We start from the raw sequence: 17,426 nt of genomic DNA on the forward strand, positions 1-17,426 counted from the left end.
TCACCACTTTATTTATTTATTTATTTATTTATTTATTTATTTATTTATTTATTTATTTGAAAAGATGTATATGCTGCTTGATTGTAATAAAACCTCAAAGCGGTATACAAAAAGAATAAACTATGCACCTGCTAGAAGAGAGGGTATGAATGTGTGAAAAATCTATGTCTGTGCAGGTAAATCTATAGAAGGATGCACAAGTTGGTGGCTTGAGCATGAATACAGGGTGGCACAAAAGAGGGGAGTGCATGAATTAATACAATGGCTGAGGAATGTTCCAAAGGATGTAAAGGCCAATCTGCAGCAAACAATACTGAATTACAGTATATCAGTTTAGAGTCATAGCTCCCCAGCTGATACACAAGCCTAGTTCTTGCACAGCTACAGTCCTCAGGGTTCCGCAGGTGAGCAATTATGATGTTATTTTTAAGTTTGTAGCATCACTACACCCATTGAAAGTAGAGGTGCTGGCACCAAGCAGCAAGGGTTAGAATTGTGTGGAGGGAGAGTGTCCTTTCTGTATTACAGCCTTCGCCATCCTAGTTCCCTACAGATGCTTTGGAATGTGGCTGATGGGAGTTGTAGTCCAAAAATCTGGAGGGCACAATGCTTTATGAGGAACGGCTTAGGGAGCTGGGTATGTTTAGCCTAGAGAAGAGAAGGTTAAGGGGTGATATGATATAAAAGGATGTCATATAGAGGAGGGTAAAAGGTTGTTTTCTGCTGCTCCAGAGAAGCGGACACGGAGCAATGGATTCAAACTACAAGAAAGAAGATTCCACCTAAACATTAGGAAGAACTTCCTGACAGTAAGAGCTGTTCGACAGTGGAATTTGCTGCCAAGAAGTGTGGTGGAGTCTCCTTCTTTGGAGGTCTTTAAGCAGAGGCTTGACAGCCATATGTCAAGAATGCTTTGATGGTGTTTCCTGCTTGGCAGGGGGTTGGACTGGATGGCCCTTGTGGTCTCTTCCAACCCTATGATTCTATGATTCTACTAAAATCTTCCCATCCCAAGTCATGTTGATGGGCCTTTCTTCTCTATGTGCTATTAGGCTTTGGGGGCCCACCCTCCTCCCATCTCTAAATGCTGAACAAATTAGTAAAGGCTTCTTTCCCTCCCTTCCCCTTTCTTCTTTTTTTGCATCTGTTTCCTTTGTGGTATGCCTACATCCCTCCCCAGAGAAAAAGACTGCGGTACTCTGACCTGGATTTCGAGGTAAGTGTCTGCCCAGTCTTCTCTTCTTCCTGATGTCGCAAAGAGACCTCCTTTGCCGCAACAAGATTATTCTTGTGCTCTGCACAGCAGACGTCTATATATGATACAGATCTCTTATCAGCTTCAGTTTGTTACAGACTTAAACTGGTTTAAGAATAATTCCCTCTCCAACACTCACCCCGCAGAACCTCAGAAGTGTAGTTCTGAGCCTAGGAGGCCTATGAATTTCCAGCTATTCATGTCAAGCAAGGGTTCCCAAGATTCTTTGGAGGAAGGTTGTGCTGGTCTCAAACCAATTAGGTTTGTAGTCTGGATATATGGCGTGCCCCTCCGGACTCTTGTTGTTGGGTATATTTTGCAAACTGTCCTTAATAAAGCAACAGTTTGTTAGTGGTGGATTTATACTGGACCATCCACACGTCATTCCACTTTATTTGTTGTTCTGCAATGCTTCCCTAATGTTATTGCATTGTTGCTAGTCTGGAGGGGGATCTCTTGCACTATAGTGCCAGAAAAGCAGGGCAAAACAAGCAAAATGGAATGTGTGTGTCATAGCAAGTTACAGGATTTTGGCAGGAATTTTTGGGTCATGCATTGATGGGAAACAAAGCAGTATCTCCATCCCTAAACTTCGCAAACAGTATTGAATGTGTGTTCACCCCAATACAATCATGAGCACAATTCATCATGTGACAAGTTAGAGAAAGTTTTGGCTGGCTGGTGTGCGGGTATGTAAGGAGACAAAACAGGATTGGGGAGAGAACCCCCACCCCACCCCTTTACTTAAGGCTCTCTCTTCTCAGAAGCCCAGTCAGTTTCTGGAGAGTCTCATATGTCATGCATGAGAAAGGGAGTAGGCACCGCAATACCCATTTTGTTTATTTCCTCTCTCAAGCCTCTTTTCCTGGTTCTGATTTAAGCATAATCTGATGAAATAGGCCCCCAAGTTTTATAACGGGCAATAAAGAGCGTTAGCAGTTGATTAAAATGCTGGAGCCAGAGACGAGTATTTTAGCTGAGTTTATGGGGGAAGAGGTAATATCCTTCCACTTACTGCGAAAGGTTTGATAGTGGGGTGCAGCTTCAGCCAGCCTTAAAGGCTCATCATCAACTGATTTCTGCCCATAAACGTTGACCTGACAGACTCTCTGATCGTTGATCTGAGGAAAAGAAAAACAACACTCTGGGCCATCCCGCCAGCCACTTAACATCCAGCAGGGGAGAGGCAATAGCTTTCCAGAGCAATGACACAGGGTATGATAAGGATCTTCCAGGCTGCGCCCACCTCATCCTGTGAACAGAATTTGCTGGGCTTGTAGTGCTTCAGGAACCTGCAACAGCCTGAGACCACAACAGGACACAAGGAATGAGAAAACCACAGGGAACAATGCCTCTTTCAGACCGCCTAGAGCTCTCTTAAAAACTACTGCCTGCCTCCAGCCAGCCCTGGTTCTTTGTGAGTGGAAATTCAACAATGTTTTTGAATTTCCCCTTCAAAAACTAAAAGGTTAGAAGAAGGAGTTTGGATTTGACATCCCGCTTTATCACTACCCGAAGGAGTCTCAACATTCTCCTTTCCCTTCCTCCCCCACAACAAACAATCTGTGCGGTGAGTGGGGCTGAGAGACTTCAAAGAAGTGTGCCTAGCCCAAGGTCACCCAGCAGCTGCATGTGGAGGAGCGGAGATGCAAATCCGGTTCACCAGATTACGAGTCTACCACTCTTAACCACTACACCACACTGGTTAGAGTAGATGACCCTCTGGGTCCCTTCCAACTTTACAGTTCTATGATGGGGTTTGCTTCATGCTTGTTATCTAAGTGGCTACTCCTTGTGCCACACTAATCAGGATAATATATTTATTATTAGTATATTATTGGTCATCCCAGCTCAGCTGATATGGCGAAATAAAGAGATTTTCCCTTAAGAGCACAAAACTCTTCACATTCAAAAATCTTCAGAACAGCTCTGCAATGTTGTCCAGTACTGACTATTCTCATCTTCTGCAACAAGGATGCGGGGCATTTTTCAGCCTGAGGGCCACATTCCCTTCTGCACAACCTTTCGGGGTGAGGGGAACCTGCCAGGGTGAAAGGCAAAAAAGTGGGTGGAGTAATGGAGGTGACTTCTTCTTCTTCTTCTTCTTCTTCTTCTTCTTCTTCTTCTTCTTCTTCTTCTTCTTCTTCTTCTTCTTCTTCTTCTTCTTCTTAGCATTAAGGTACATTCCAGCCATGCAAATGGCAGAGCTTACACACACATACCCAAAAGGCATTATCACAGTTCAGAGGATGCTGAGCTAGAAGGACCAAGTGCTTGGGGAGGAGGGTGTGCAGGAGGGATGTGGACAGAGGAGGAATCTGCAGAAGTCCACATGAGGTTCTCCAGCAAGTGCTGGCTTAAGGCTGCCAAGGGAGTCCAAGGATCAGGCTGGGATGGGAAAGGGGCTCCTCACATTTCATGTGCTTTGAACCATCAGAGTTGCTTTGGGGAGATGAGCTCCTGTGCCCACTGACTTCTCTGCTCTTTCTCTGCTCTTCCCTCCCTCCCCGCTCGGGACTCGTTGATTTAAAAATCTGCAGAAAGTCATGCATACAAGAAAGCGCCACTCAGAACTTTATCACGAGCTGAATCAAAAGTTCCACACACTGGACCGGTATCGGGCTCCAGCTACCAACGCAGCAAAGGTAAGAATGGGAGGAAAGCAAAGGAACAAAATCCTTCCTCATTAAGGCTCGGAGAGCATCTGGCAATAGTATTGAGCAGGGATTAATCTGATTGGCGGGGGTGGGGTGTGTGGCTCAAACTCAGCACCTGTTTTGAATGTCTCTGGAACATGTGACATCATAATGCTCCTGAGCATATGCAGAAGTCAGGGCAGATGAAATAATTTAATTGGTGCAACACAGATTTCACATTTCGGGTTTGTTTGGACAGGATGACCACTGATGTGTTTTTAAAAGAAAGTTGCATTAAAACATGAAAGATTTTTTTTTAAAGAGTCTCATGACACCTTAAAAACTAGGAATCTTATTATGGACCAATAGAGTCAACTTCTTGATTAACAGAATTGAATTTCTTTGGGTCTGAATAGAAACAATGGTTTTCTCTCCCAATACTATACTCACCTGCTATATAGGAGGCATCCACAGTAGGGTGTTTCTGAAAGCAGCTAAAAGGAAATTGGGTTGTATCCAACTAGGTTTTACAGTGGTACCTCGGTTTATGAACACAATTGGTTCCGGAAGTCTGTTCATAAACTGAAGCGTTCATAAACTGAAGCGAACGTTCCCATTGAAAGTAATGGAAAGTGGATTAATCCGTTCCAGACGGTCCGCGGAGTAACTGTTCATAAACTGAAGCGAACTTTCCCATTGAAAGTAATGGAAAGTAGATTAATCCGTTCCAGACGGGTCCGCGAAGTACTTAAACTGAAGCGTTCATAAACTGAAACATGGGTGTAATTGGTTCCGGAAGTCTGTTCATAAACTGAAGCGTTCATAAACTGAAGCGAACTTTCCCATTAAAAGTAATGGAAAGTGAATTAATCTGTTCCAGATGGGTTCGCGGCGTTCATAAACCGAAAATTCATAAACCGAGGTGTTCATAAACCGAGGTTCCACTGTACACAGAGTTGACCTGCTGAAGTTAAAGAACTTAAGTTAGTCATGTCCATTAACTCCAAACAGGACTAGCATTGCATCCAACCCATTTGTTTGCTTGGGCTTTTCTGCAACTACATTATTTGCCAATTTTAGATAGTGTACATATGCCCATCATTGTTTAGAGTTTGCTCTTGATTTTATTTAGATTTTATGCTCCTAACACTTGAGTGATGAATTTTGTTCTGTAAACTACTTTGGGGTCCTTGAATGGAATTTAATAAATAAAACAATAAATAATTAACCCAGCATTGCCAAATTGATTGTCACTTATCACTGCTATTGGAAAGGGGTCACTGTGCTTATCTTACATGTATTCTGGCTCTAACTGAATTGTCACTATATGTACTTTTTCTGTTGTTTCCCCCTGACCAACCCCAACCATCCACACTGCTTACAATTTCACCCCTGTTACAACCATGTGCATAGCTAAGCTGTGCCCGCAACTGGGGATGTTTAAAATGCAGATTAAATGTGGAGACAAGAAGAAAACACACTACAAAGTGACATAGACTGGGAATTCTCCGATTCACCCATCCTTAGTGTAAACTCTGCTGAATTCCACACCAAGAAATACTGCAGTTTGGGCCCAGGTTGAGTTGGATCACAGAGTGGGAGGGGAGGGATAGTCTATGGGCTTAATTCTTCTTCTTGTTCTCACACAGAGAGAAAAGCGGTGGAGCGTCTCTTCAGGGAGTGGGGAAAAGAATATGCCTGGCGTAAGTTTTTGTTACCCTTTGATAACGGGAGAGAGGAAGGAAGAAGAGAGATGCATTATGGGAGAGGATTTGCTGGTGCTGGTCACCTAATATACAAAGTAGGAAACAGGCCAAAGCCATCAAGAAGAGCATCTGTAGCTTCTAAAGCTATTGCTGAGTCCACAGGACACCAGAGAGCCTTGGCAAAGGCAACTGCTATATGTAGAGAATACCACAGTCATGCTATGAAGGGTTTTGGACAGGATTCCAGTCCCACCTGGAGATACCAGAGATTGAACCTTTGGCAGGCATCCTTGTATGTGCTCTGCTACAGTTATTTCTGGGCCAGCCATTTTCAGCGGAAGCTGCTCTGTGTATCTTGTGTGGTTTATTTTTCACTCTGTAGCCTAACAGCACACACACACACACACACACACACCTCGCTCTCTTTTCTTTCCCCAGCAGGAAGTCACCAGCCCAGAGAGCCGGCAGCAGAAGCAGAAGTCTTGGAGCACTTTCAAGGCCATGACGCTGAGCTCCCTGCCCTCCAGGCACCGGGAGAAACTAGAGCTGCACTCCGCTGACTGGGAGAAGCATTGCATGAGCCTGGATCTATCTGAGGGGGACTTCCAGACAGAAGTGTGAGCCTCGTGAACTCTGGGATTTATCGATCTATAAATATATATAAATATATATATATATTTTCACACTGACACTTTGGAAAAAAGAAGACAAAAAGGAAAAGACAGCTCCATCCCCTTCCGGTGGTTTTACTAAGGAGGGGGGCAGTTTTGGAAACAGCGGCCACCTCTTTAGATGGTCCTGGAGAGGAGGAGGAGGAGGAGGAGAGGGGGCGGGATAGCAGAAGCTGCACCCTCCCCAAGTGTCACAAAGGCACAGCCATGCACACACCCCACATAAGCACTTGCTCCACTTGGAGGTCATGAGGCGGGGAGGCATTCACACACAGAGAGAAAGACACACACCTTCTGCCAGTCCCTCTTTTTTCCCGTGCAGTGATTCACCGCCAGGATCCAAAAGCGCTCACACAATCACGCCAGCGGCTGTTCCGGCCTCAGGACTTGGAGGGGCAGGGGCAGGTTTTCCCCCACTTGGGGGCAAGAGAACCAACCTTAACTCTTTTCTATCTGGACCTTTCCTCACGCCATGCACTGTGTGCACGGCCAGCAATCTGGGATAGATACCGCTACTGCCCTGCGTCTCCCCATTTGAGACTCGGCTCCTTGCACCGTCCTCCCTCCAACACCAGATCTCCCTGCCTGGGCAGCGGGGGAGAAGACCTGGCTCTTTCTCTGCCCCATTCTGCCCCAGGTTGAATCTGAGTCTCCCTCCCTACCTGGAACACCCTCCCCACGTCTTCCTTCCCCATCCTCACCTGCTCTATCCCAGGCCGGGCGGGCGCTATGTTTGTTGGAAATAAAACATTCACTCTGTGGAACTTTTGCTGCTGTTTCGTTCTTGGTTTTACTGCTCTTTGACTGATGATGTAAGAACAAGCACAGGATGCACTGCCTTATACCAAGTCAGTATACGACTTACAAAAATTCATTAACAGTAATGTACCAAATCCAACACCTTCTAATACTTAAGAGTCTTAAATGGTAATTACAATGCCAAAATAACATACACAACTCAATATTTCAAAACCAAGCAGTCCAATATTCTTGCAATAATTCTTGCAGTGCTTTTTTTGGGGGGGAGCGCAGGGGGACACATACCCCTAAACATTTTGTGAATCTAAGTTTGGCCTCATTGAAGTGCAGTCTTTCAATGTGAGTAGGAAAATGAGAGTACCCCTAAACATTTTTTTAAAGTAAAACCAAAACATTAACTGAGGGTCATCTGTTCCAACCCCTTGCAATACAAGAATATTTTGCCCAATTTGGGACTTGAACCCACAACCCCGAACTGTCCTCATAAAGCTTGGTTTCCAGCCCTTGACCATCTCGATCACCCTCCTCTGCACACATTCCAGAAGCTTGTCAATATCTTTACAGGGAACCAGACAGAGGGCCTTCTCGGTAGCAGCACCCGCCCTGTGGAACGCCCTTCCATCAGATGTCAAGGAAATAAGCAGTTATCCAAATTTTAAAAGACATCTGAAGGCAGCCCTGTTTAGGGAAGCTTTTAATATTTAATGCTGTATTGTTTTAATATTCAATTGGGAGCCGCCCAGAGTGGCTGGGGAGACTCAGCCAGATGGGTGGGGTATAAATAATTTATTATTATTATTATTATTATTATTATTATTATTATTATTATTATTTCTTAAATTGTGGTGCTCAGAACTGGGCACAGGACTCCAGGTATGCTCTGACCAAGACAGAACAGAGTGGTGAAATTACTTTCCGTGATCTGTATACACCAGGTATCCCCAAACTTCGGCCCTTCAGATGTTTTGGACTACAATCCCCATCATCCCTGACCACTGGTCCTGTTAGCTAGGGATCATGGGGCTTGTAGGCCAAAACATCTGGAGGGCTGCAGTTTGGGGATGCCTGATATACACTGTTGGTTGTGGCTCTCTAGTGTTTCAGACAGGGGACATTCCCAGCCCTATTTAGAGATGCGAGGGATCAAACTTGCGGTGGATGCAAGTCTCAGGATTTTTGCACATCACAGAACCAGGATTCCTTGAACCCAGGGTAACTCTGGCTACACACTGCTTAGGCCATATATATCACAGTGACAATGTATCTGAGTGAGGCTTTGCACACCCCTGGGCTGGCGCTGTTTATTTCTGCTGGGCTCCAGAGTACCCTGAAAGGAAAATGACAAACTGACTGTGCATCTTCAGCGGCTCTGCATGTTTGCAGAGCCAGCAGGGAAGGCAAAAACTGTTTGACAATAAATACAGCCAGCGGGGAGTTTGGAGAACACCTTCAGCCTGAGTCACCTTGTTAGAACAGATGGGAAGCAGCCACATTGGACTGGTTCCTTGGGAGGGCTCTGCTGCCAAGTGCAGGCTCTGCTTGGCAGCTGTTTCAGCGCAACACAAAAGGAAGAAGGGAAGAGTGGCGATTATTGATCCTTTCTTGCCCACAAAGAGGAGGAGGAGGAGTCTAGGACTGCTGGAGATTTCCAACCCAGCTGCAGTTCAGAGTTTGCAGGTTTGATTGGGAAATGATGTTTTCTGAAATGAGGGGAGGCACCAAACACCATCTGTGACATGTGCCCCATGCCCCATCTGTCCACACCACCGCCCTGCCCTCCACCAAGCCCTTCAGACTGGGGCTGAAGTGAAACAACTCACACGCCTCTCAATTGCAACTGGTGAATCTAGAAGGTTTTTTTCCATTATTATTTGGTGGGGGCTGCCTTTGAACTGGTTTGTCTGGGTTTGGGGGATCTTATTGGTGGTAGTGGCTCTCCCCCCCCCCCCCGTTTCTTCTTATCGATCTTCAGGTGTTTGCAATTTATCAAAAGATTTATATCTTGGTTTTCATTTACAAAAGAAATTCTGAAGCAGTTCAGACAATAATAAAATGTAAGACTATCCAATAAAAAAATAATCAATAAAGTTAACACAATAACCAAGGTAAGTGGTTATTAACAATATTACAGATCAGGGAAAGCCTGGCTCAGGGTTCTGAATAGCAGCTCCCATCCTCCTCTCCCACTGGCCATGATGACTGGGGCTGATGTGAGTTCTGAAGGGGCATGTGCTGGCTACCTGCGGCCCAAGTGAACAGGTATGTCTTTAACAACAGCAACAAAATTATTATACCCCGCCCATCTGACTGGGCTGCCCCAACCACTCTAGGCAGCTTTCAACAAAAATGCAGAGGGAAAGGATAAGGATAAGGATAAGGATAAGGATAAGGATAAGGATAAGGATAACAAACATAACATAACATAACATAACATAACATAACATAACATAACATAACATAACAACATAACTACCAAGCCTTAAAAGCTTCCCTAAAGAGGGCTTCCTTCAGATGTCTATGAAAAATTACAGGTATATAGTTGTTAACTTTTTGACATCTGCTGTGAAGATGTTCCACAGGGTGGGCACCACTACTGAGAAGGCCCTCTGCTTGGTTCCTTGTAATTTCGCTTCTCGCAATGGGGAAACTGCCAGAAGGCCCTCTGAACTGGGCATCAGTGTCCAGGCTGAACAATGAGGGTGGAGGCGCTCCTTCAGGTACATAGGGCCAAAGCCATTTAGGGATTTAAAGGTCAACACCAACACTTTGAATTGTGCTCAGAAACATACCACGAGACAACATAGATCTTTCAAGACCGGTGTTATGTGGTCCCAGCAGCTGCTCCCAGTCACCAGTCTAGCTGCCGCATTCTGGATTAGTTGTAGTTTCTGAGTCACTTTCAAAGGTAGCCCCATGTAGAGCACATTGCAGTAGTTGAAGCGGAAGATAACCAGACCATGTACTATTCTGGCGAGACATGGTTGGTGTTCACCAGATCTTGATAAGGAAGAGTATTCCTCATGGTAAGTGCTACCATGGAGAAGCCCCTCCCCTGTGCCCCTACCAGAAGGGTGTCTGAAGGTTATTGTATGGCCAGGAGGACCCCAACCACAGACCAGAGAACAGTCTCTCAGCTAACAAGACTAACACCTTAAACCTAGCTTGTTTGCTGATTGGCAACCAAGACAGCTCATTCAGTGCAGGAGATTATGAGTTGCCCATCAGGGTGCCCCATTGTGAGATCCCAACTCCCATCCACCCCAGTCACCATTGTCTAGTGATCAGAGATTGTGGGAGTGGCAGCTCCCTTGTTTTGAAAGCTGCCAGCAGTGAAGGCCACCACACACACAAACACATGTTTAAAACAGAAAGGCGTTTAAAAGGCCATAGAAAGGTAGGGTGTAATTCTCTAGTTCCACAAAAGGGTTGCCTCTTCATGCCCTTCCATTAAAAGAATGGAATTTTAAAAGGGCAGGGGCCAAAGAAAAATAATAATTCTGAGTTGCTGGAACCAGGACCGTGGGAAGTTGATGTTTGGAGGATTCTGTCCTGGAACAGAGCTCTGGAGTTGATGATTCCCTGCTCTATGAGGCCACGGACAAGAAAAAGTCCTAAACACAGCACACTCACCCATTAACACCAGTCCCACCAGTTTTGTCTGCATCCCCCAATCCACTGTGTGCCTCTTGGCTTTCCTTGGACACTGCTTATTTGCTGCCTCCTGTAATAGTTGTCCATGTGGCACTGAAGCATCTGGCTGGGTTTCTAATGAGACTGACCCCAGACAATTCCTGAGAACTGCAGACTTTTAAAAGCAGGTTTGATGTGTGGGAGTAAGATTTAATCCAAGTCTATAATGGGCAGACAGGTTAGTAATAAGGGACCACACTGCCAAAAGCAGAGATACCAGAACTTTATACAAAGGGAGTGTTCGGATTCTTGTTACCCTCCCTCTGTTCCTTCATTATGAAGTTCCTGCTCAGGCCAGGGGATAAATGCAGTCTTCAGGACTCTGACCAGGCCAGGCTTCTCAGTGACTCCGGCTCCTGGAGTGTCTGAGCCAGGCTGAAATGTGTCCTCAAATGTGTTCTGTAGTGATGCCTCTGGCTCACCTGAATGGAAGATGGAGAGATTGTAGGGCAGGTGTGATTGGGGCAGCTGTTGATGTAGGAATGGATTTAAGCACAAGGAGAGGATATATTGTTAAGTTATTATCCTTGCTCACGTGAGTGAGATTAGTAGAGTACCACTCTTTGCAGCTTAAATTTAGAAGCTAAAACAAGGTTGATTTAACCTTCTAGAAACAATAATCCAGGATGCTTTCAGGAAATTTGGATTTTTCTGGTATTACTAGGGTTGATTTTTTTATTTTATTTTTAAGGAAAACCCAAATAGGTATTACCCCATTTTGCCTCCTTAAAAACATCAACCACAAACATATTGTTTTGTGAAGAAATAAAAGTAGTATTTACTTACATAATCTAGGTCTTGAAGCATCAGCTACAGTAGCAAAATGAAGGCAGGTTTATAACTACTATGTTACAGAAGTACAAAATGTAAGTTTAAAAATGGTGTCTGAGCTGCAGAACTCAGACATGTACAAGTGGACAGCATGGAAGAAGAAGATGATAAAGAAAGAGAAAGATGCCCAGGCAAGCAGGAAGTATATAGGGTTACAGCTCCCTGTCAAGACAGACAAAGCAAGTGATCTCACAGAGTTCTCTCTAGCAAATTTTTCAGGAAATCTCAGTGAGCCTCAGCTCCTTCATGTGCCTATCTGGCAAAACATGAATTGTTGGCTTGGCTGAAACAATGTCCCACAGTTGACTAGGCAAAGAGAGAAGAAGAAGCCTATCCAAGAAAAGCCTTGCTATAAAGCAGTGGGGGAGGGTTGCTTTTCTGCCCAAGGGCCACATTCCTTTCTGGGGAACCTTCTGGGGTCACATGCCAGGGGTGGTCAGGGCCAGAAGGGGAAATGGTTAGCAGGGGTCAGCAAACTTTTTCAGCAGGGGGCCAGTCCACTGTCCCTCAGACCTTGTGGAGGGCTGGACTATATTTTGAAGGGGGGGGGAGAATTCCTATGCCCCACAAATAACCCAGAGATGCATTTTAAATAAAAGGACACATTCTACTCATATAAAAACAAGCTGATTCCCAGATCATCCATGGGCCGGATTTAGAAGGCAATTGGGCCTGATCCGGGCCCCAGGCCTTAGTTTGCCTACCCATGGGTCAGAGCAAAAGATGGAAATGTGACTTTTGTTTTTACACACACCCGTCTCTGTCACCCATCCAGGCAAGCAAGAAACATATTCAGAGTTCAAGGACACATTTGAAGCCAAACACCAAAATATCGGGAGGGAATGAAGCAGAGCCATTGTGAGGGGTGTGGTTGAGGAGGAGGTGTAGCCCAAGGAGAGTCTCAAGGGCCAAAGAGGGAGGTCAGAAGGCCACATTTGACCCCTAGGCCTGAGGTTCCCCACCCCTGTTCTAAAGTGCATAGGGTTCCTGTGCTCAGTCAGGGCAACTGGTTGCAGAGGTATGTCTCAAGCTCCCCCTCTGTACTGCTGTGGGCCACCTACTGGTCTGCTGGTCTGCTCTACCATAGTTATTTGTCACTCTTTCAGCGAAAAGCCCGGAAGCTAGCTGCATCTCTCTCTCTCTCTCTCTCTCTCTCTCTCTCTCTCTCTCTCTCTCTCTCTCTCTCTCTCTCTCTCTCTGTGTGTGTGTGTGTGTGTGTGTGTGTGAGAGAGAGAGAGAGAGAGAGAGAGAGAGAGAGAGAGAGAGAGAGAGAGAGAGAGAGAGATGTGGGTGGTTGGGTGGGTGTTAGGGGAATGCTCTTGTTTACTATTGTTATCATTGCCTCTCAAGTTGCAAGGCTGAAAGGAAAGCCTCCTCGTTTTCAGCCTCCATTTAAGATTGGTTCACCCATGGGCATGTAGAGGTGCCACTAAATTTTGACCAAAGCAGAATTTCCTCAGTTAAACCATGCAAGGAATTTTGAGTGGGGCAAAAAGAATGTTGATAAGAATGAAATTTCTCAGGCATGCTGTCATACAACCCTGCCTAAGATGCAGAGAGGACATGAATGTAGATTGAGGCAAATGGTGATGGAGGCAGTTGGTGGCACCACTGCCTCTGACCATCAAACCCTTGGGAGACGGGGGCTGGAGAAAAAGACCCCCACCCAGGGACTGAAGTTGATAAGGCCAAGGGCAGAAGTTGCCACCAGGTATGTCCAATGTGAAATTTCCAGGTGAATTTGAACATTCCCAAATCTAAAGCAGTCTTCTCCAGCCTGGTGCCCTCTAGATGCTATGGACTACAATATCCACCAGTATTCAGAATTGTAGTTCAAAACATCCAGAGGACACACAGGTTGTGGAAGGCTAATCTAATGCACCCTGAGGGAAGCCAAAAAAAGCATTTCAATACAACTCGTGAGTTTTTCTTAGATAGGTTTGAGACATTCCTACAAACAGAGTCTTCATCTGGCAGATGCCCTTGAATAGGTGATTCAGGATCAAACTCCTGTACATCATTGCACTGCCTCACAAGCAATTATTTGCAACGTCTTTCCTTTGACACAATCAACTATGATGGTAGGCAGCTAACATGGAAGGGAGTCTGAATTTGGACTGGTGGAGAGTTGGGTTGAAATCTCTGCTCAGCCACAAAGTTCACTGGACTCAGCACTGTTTCTTAGCCTAGCCTAGCCTACCCTGACGGGTTGTTGTTGGGATAAATTGGAGCAGGAGAAGAGGCAAGGATCACACACTCACCAATTCCTTGGTGGAAGATCTGGGTATAACGGATTAAGCAAATCACCAAGCAATGCATATTTATGTGAGAAAGAGCTCCTGGCTCCCAACTCCTCTGGAGTGGGTGACCCTCTTAGTAACCCTCTTTTCTCCCATGTCTTCTTGCGTTCATTCGCCTTGCCACTTCCTCCCTCCTGCCTTTCTCCTCTCGTCACAAGCACCAAGAGATTGAGCTGGCATGGCACAAAGGTTGCATGTCGGTTCTTCCATTCACTTGGCAGGGAGTCAGGCAGTTGCCCCCGCGGATTCGGGCAAATGCATTTTCATTTTCCTCCTGGAAAACGAAAAGGCGGGCCATTACCTAGGGAGGGAGCTGACCCCTTTTTCAGAAGGGAGAGAGGAAAGGAGGGTGTGAGGCTCCCATCACTCAGCCACATAATGGATGGCTTGGCTCTAGGGCCAGAGACCAGTCTTGGCTCTTAATTGAGAGCACGCACATGCAGGCACGCATAAGTGTGCTTTGTGCCTTGAGTTACAATTCAATTTTTTTAATATTTCAGATGGCTCAGGAATAGAATGGAACAAATCACCCACACAGTCAGTCGTGACTTTTTATTTCTTTTGAATAACAGGACTGCCCTTGAACATGAAGACAGGAGTGAATGTGTGTGTTTGTGTGCTGTTGGAACCACCTTTGTACCTTGAACTCCATCTTCATGGTTGGGGGTTTGTGGTGCTTAACATGATGCTGCCCGATGCTCACTCTTCTGCCAGAGTCCCAGGGCACACGAAGCTGTCCCCCACAACAAACAGCCCACCAGGCTGGATGCAGCACAACAGCTGTGCACAGTGGTCCACCCGAGGCTCAATGAGCCCACCTGGGTCTGCTAGAACAACTGCTCAGATAAAACTGCTGGTTGCTGCTGGCCTGGGTCTGCAGAAAGGAATGAATAAACCTAAAATGTGGGGTTTCCGAGTACCCAGCAGGCCACAAAATGGGAGACATGGGATGCATTCAACTTGGTGGGCCAAAGGCTTCTAAAAACAAACGCATCTGCAATCTAAGCAATGGATGTAACTGTTCTCTTGGTACAATGGGCTAGTTTCGACATGCACTCACATATCCTCCGTCCAGGCAAGCAAGAAGCATGGTCGGAGTTCCAGGACGCCTCCCAGTCAGGCAAACACACTCAAGGCATTTGCAAAGTAAGTCCATTAGGGGGTGCAGCCTGCAGAGAGTCTCAAAGGCTAGATGGAGAGACCCAGAGGGCTGTAATTGGCCTCTGGTCCTGAGGGACCCACTTCCTGGAGTATGAAAAGAAGCCGCCATTCACACCTCATCTTCTCCCTTGAGTAGGTGATGGGCTCAGAGAAAGAGGAGGCCAGCTAGGCAGCAGTAACAGCAGTGAAGCAGAGGCGGCAAACTTACTCAGGGAGGGGGCACCTGATGAAAAGAACTTGCCTAATGCCCTACCCATCCTCTAGCTCAGTGGTTCCCAACAGGTGGTCCGGGGACCCCCAGGGGTCCGCGAGCTATGCCAGAGGGGTCCGCAAGATGCTATTAGAATAAAAAATATATTAAATATATTTCGTATGATAACAGATTTTTTGTTTTGGCCGCTTCCTGCATGAGCAGAGTCTAGCGCAAAACTAGAATTAGATAGAGGCAGTAGTTCTGCTGTATGCCGTTAGGTGGCGCTTTACAAACACTACTGTTTTGCAAAGAGGCAGCGCGCGCATTCTACTAACACTCACCTCCCCAAGATGCTTTGCGCGCGTTGGCTTCATTTGTGCGCTACTGTGCAGGTACCCTGTCTTCTCCATTCCCCTCCCTCCTCCCTGGCGCGCACTGCCTCTTTGCAAAACAGTAGTGTTTGTAAACAAAGCGTTGTTTTTCGCGGAAGCTACAGTTCGCGTAGTTAAAAATGGACCGTTGGTTGAAAAGTGGTTCATTAAAACGACATAGGCCTACAGATGAAGAGGAAGATAATGCATTTGATGTTCAAGCAAGTAAGTAAGTGACTCTCGAACCGATCTTGTCAGTGTCCATTGAACCTAAATTAAAACTAACTGTATACTGATGGAGTACTCTGTTGTAACTGTAAAAAACGTATAAATATAAAATATAAAAAGACTCTTAATTTGGCTCTCACTTTTTAATTTTAGGATTAGGAATTAATGGGGGTCCTTGTCACAATAGCGGCTCGATGAGGGGTCCTCGAGAAAATTTTGTTGGGAACCCCTGCTCTAGCTTAATGCACCAGGGAGCTTGAAATAGAGAACCTGGAAACAGGGGGCAGGTGATTTAACTCCCTGCTCCACTGGGGCAGTCTGTAGGCTGAAGGAGAGAATAGCCCACTACAGCATCCCCGGAGGGGTACTGCATCTTATCCGCCCAGCCAGACCAGGTGATCTGAAGAGCCAATGGCAAACGGCCCAGCCTAACTGTTGAATGAGGCTTGGCTATTTGGTTGGTGCAACTCTGGCTGCTAAGCATATAGAGACAGATAAGAAGGTCTCCCTTCCCTGCCCCTTGGACACCTGTCTTTTTGGAACAGGACCACCTATCCTGCCTCTCCCCATCTGATGAACTGGAACTCATGACAGCAGTTTTGCAAACAAAAAGAAAGGAAAACAAAACAAAACAAAACCCCATCCATTTTTGGATTAGAATAGGACATAAGGCAAGTCCCATATAGAGGAGGGAGCAAGGTTGTTTTCTGCTGCTCCAGAGAAGCGGACACGGAGCAATGGATTCAAACTACAAGAAAGAAGATTCCACCTAAACATTAGGAAGAACTTCCTGACAGTAAGAGCTGTTTGGCAGTGGAATTTGCTACCAAGGAGTGTGGTGGAGTCTCCTTCTTTGGAGGTCTTTAAGCAGAGGCTTGACAGGCATATGTCAAGAATGATTTGATGGTGTTTCCTGCTTGGCAGGGGGTTGGACTGGATACTCTATGATTCTATGATTCTAGGTTGCAAGGCTGAGTGATTGCACGTGGGCTCAAAGGCACAAGCTCAGATGATGAGCCAGCCAGTGACATGGCCCCTGTACCTTTCTCTGAAAGAGAGGGTTGGCACAGATATTTAACAGCTGTAATTCCATGACTGGGCAAGGAAATGGGCACTCCTTCTAGTGGGCCGACTAGGGGAGGTTTGTGTGCACTGGCATCTTTTGCCTGCTTGGAATGTGTCCTTGATCTGTGTACAGCGTCTTCCTTGCCTGGACTGAAAGGGTTTTCTGGGGGGAAGGGAAGCTGAGAGGTGTGCAGAAATATCCCACTGCTGCATGGCTGGAATGGGGCACAACTGTACAAAAATCTCATCCATTGTTCTGCCTCCTTTGCCATTTGTCACATCCACCCCTGGCATGCGCCCCCCCCCAGAAGGCTCCCGATGAGGGTACGCGGCCTCAGGCTCCCCACCCTGAACTAGAATAATACAAGTCCACTGCAGTGTCACAGTTTTAAACGAAGATAGATATGTCAAGAGAGCACCGGCGAAGAAATGGGAAACGGATTGAATTGTCATAGCACAAGAGATGATCTCTCAAAATTTCATTTTTTCAGCACACAACACCCCCCCCCCAGAACTGTTGTAGAATTTAAACACTCCCACACCCACACAAACACATGACT

General features: G+C 46.0%; 1 protein-coding gene across 1 annotated transcript in view; it reads left to right on the plus strand.

Annotated features, from left to right (window-relative positions):
- Positions 1-6,351, plus strand: part of ADGRB2 (adhesion G protein-coupled receptor B2) — a 163,314-nt gene extending 156,963 nt beyond the window's left edge. The window contains exons 28-31 of the mRNA XM_088672247.1: positions 1,181-1,216; positions 3,796-3,900; positions 5,541-5,594; positions 6,036-6,351. Coding sequence (XP_088528373.1) covers positions 1,181-1,216; positions 3,796-3,900; positions 5,541-5,594; positions 6,036-6,218 — 378 coding nt within the window. The 3' untranslated portion in view covers positions 6,219-6,351. The remainder of the gene's footprint in view (positions 1-1,180; positions 1,217-3,795; positions 3,901-5,540; positions 5,595-6,035) is intronic.
- The last annotated feature ends 11,075 nt before the right edge of the window (positions 6,352-17,426 follow it).

The sequence above is a fragment of the Zootoca vivipara genome, chromosome 6 (genome assembly GCF_965207765.1).
Source record: "Zootoca vivipara chromosome 6, rZooViv2.hap1.1, whole genome shotgun sequence".
NCBI classification, from domain to species: domain Eukaryota; kingdom Metazoa; phylum Chordata; class Lepidosauria; order Squamata; family Lacertidae; genus Zootoca; species Zootoca vivipara.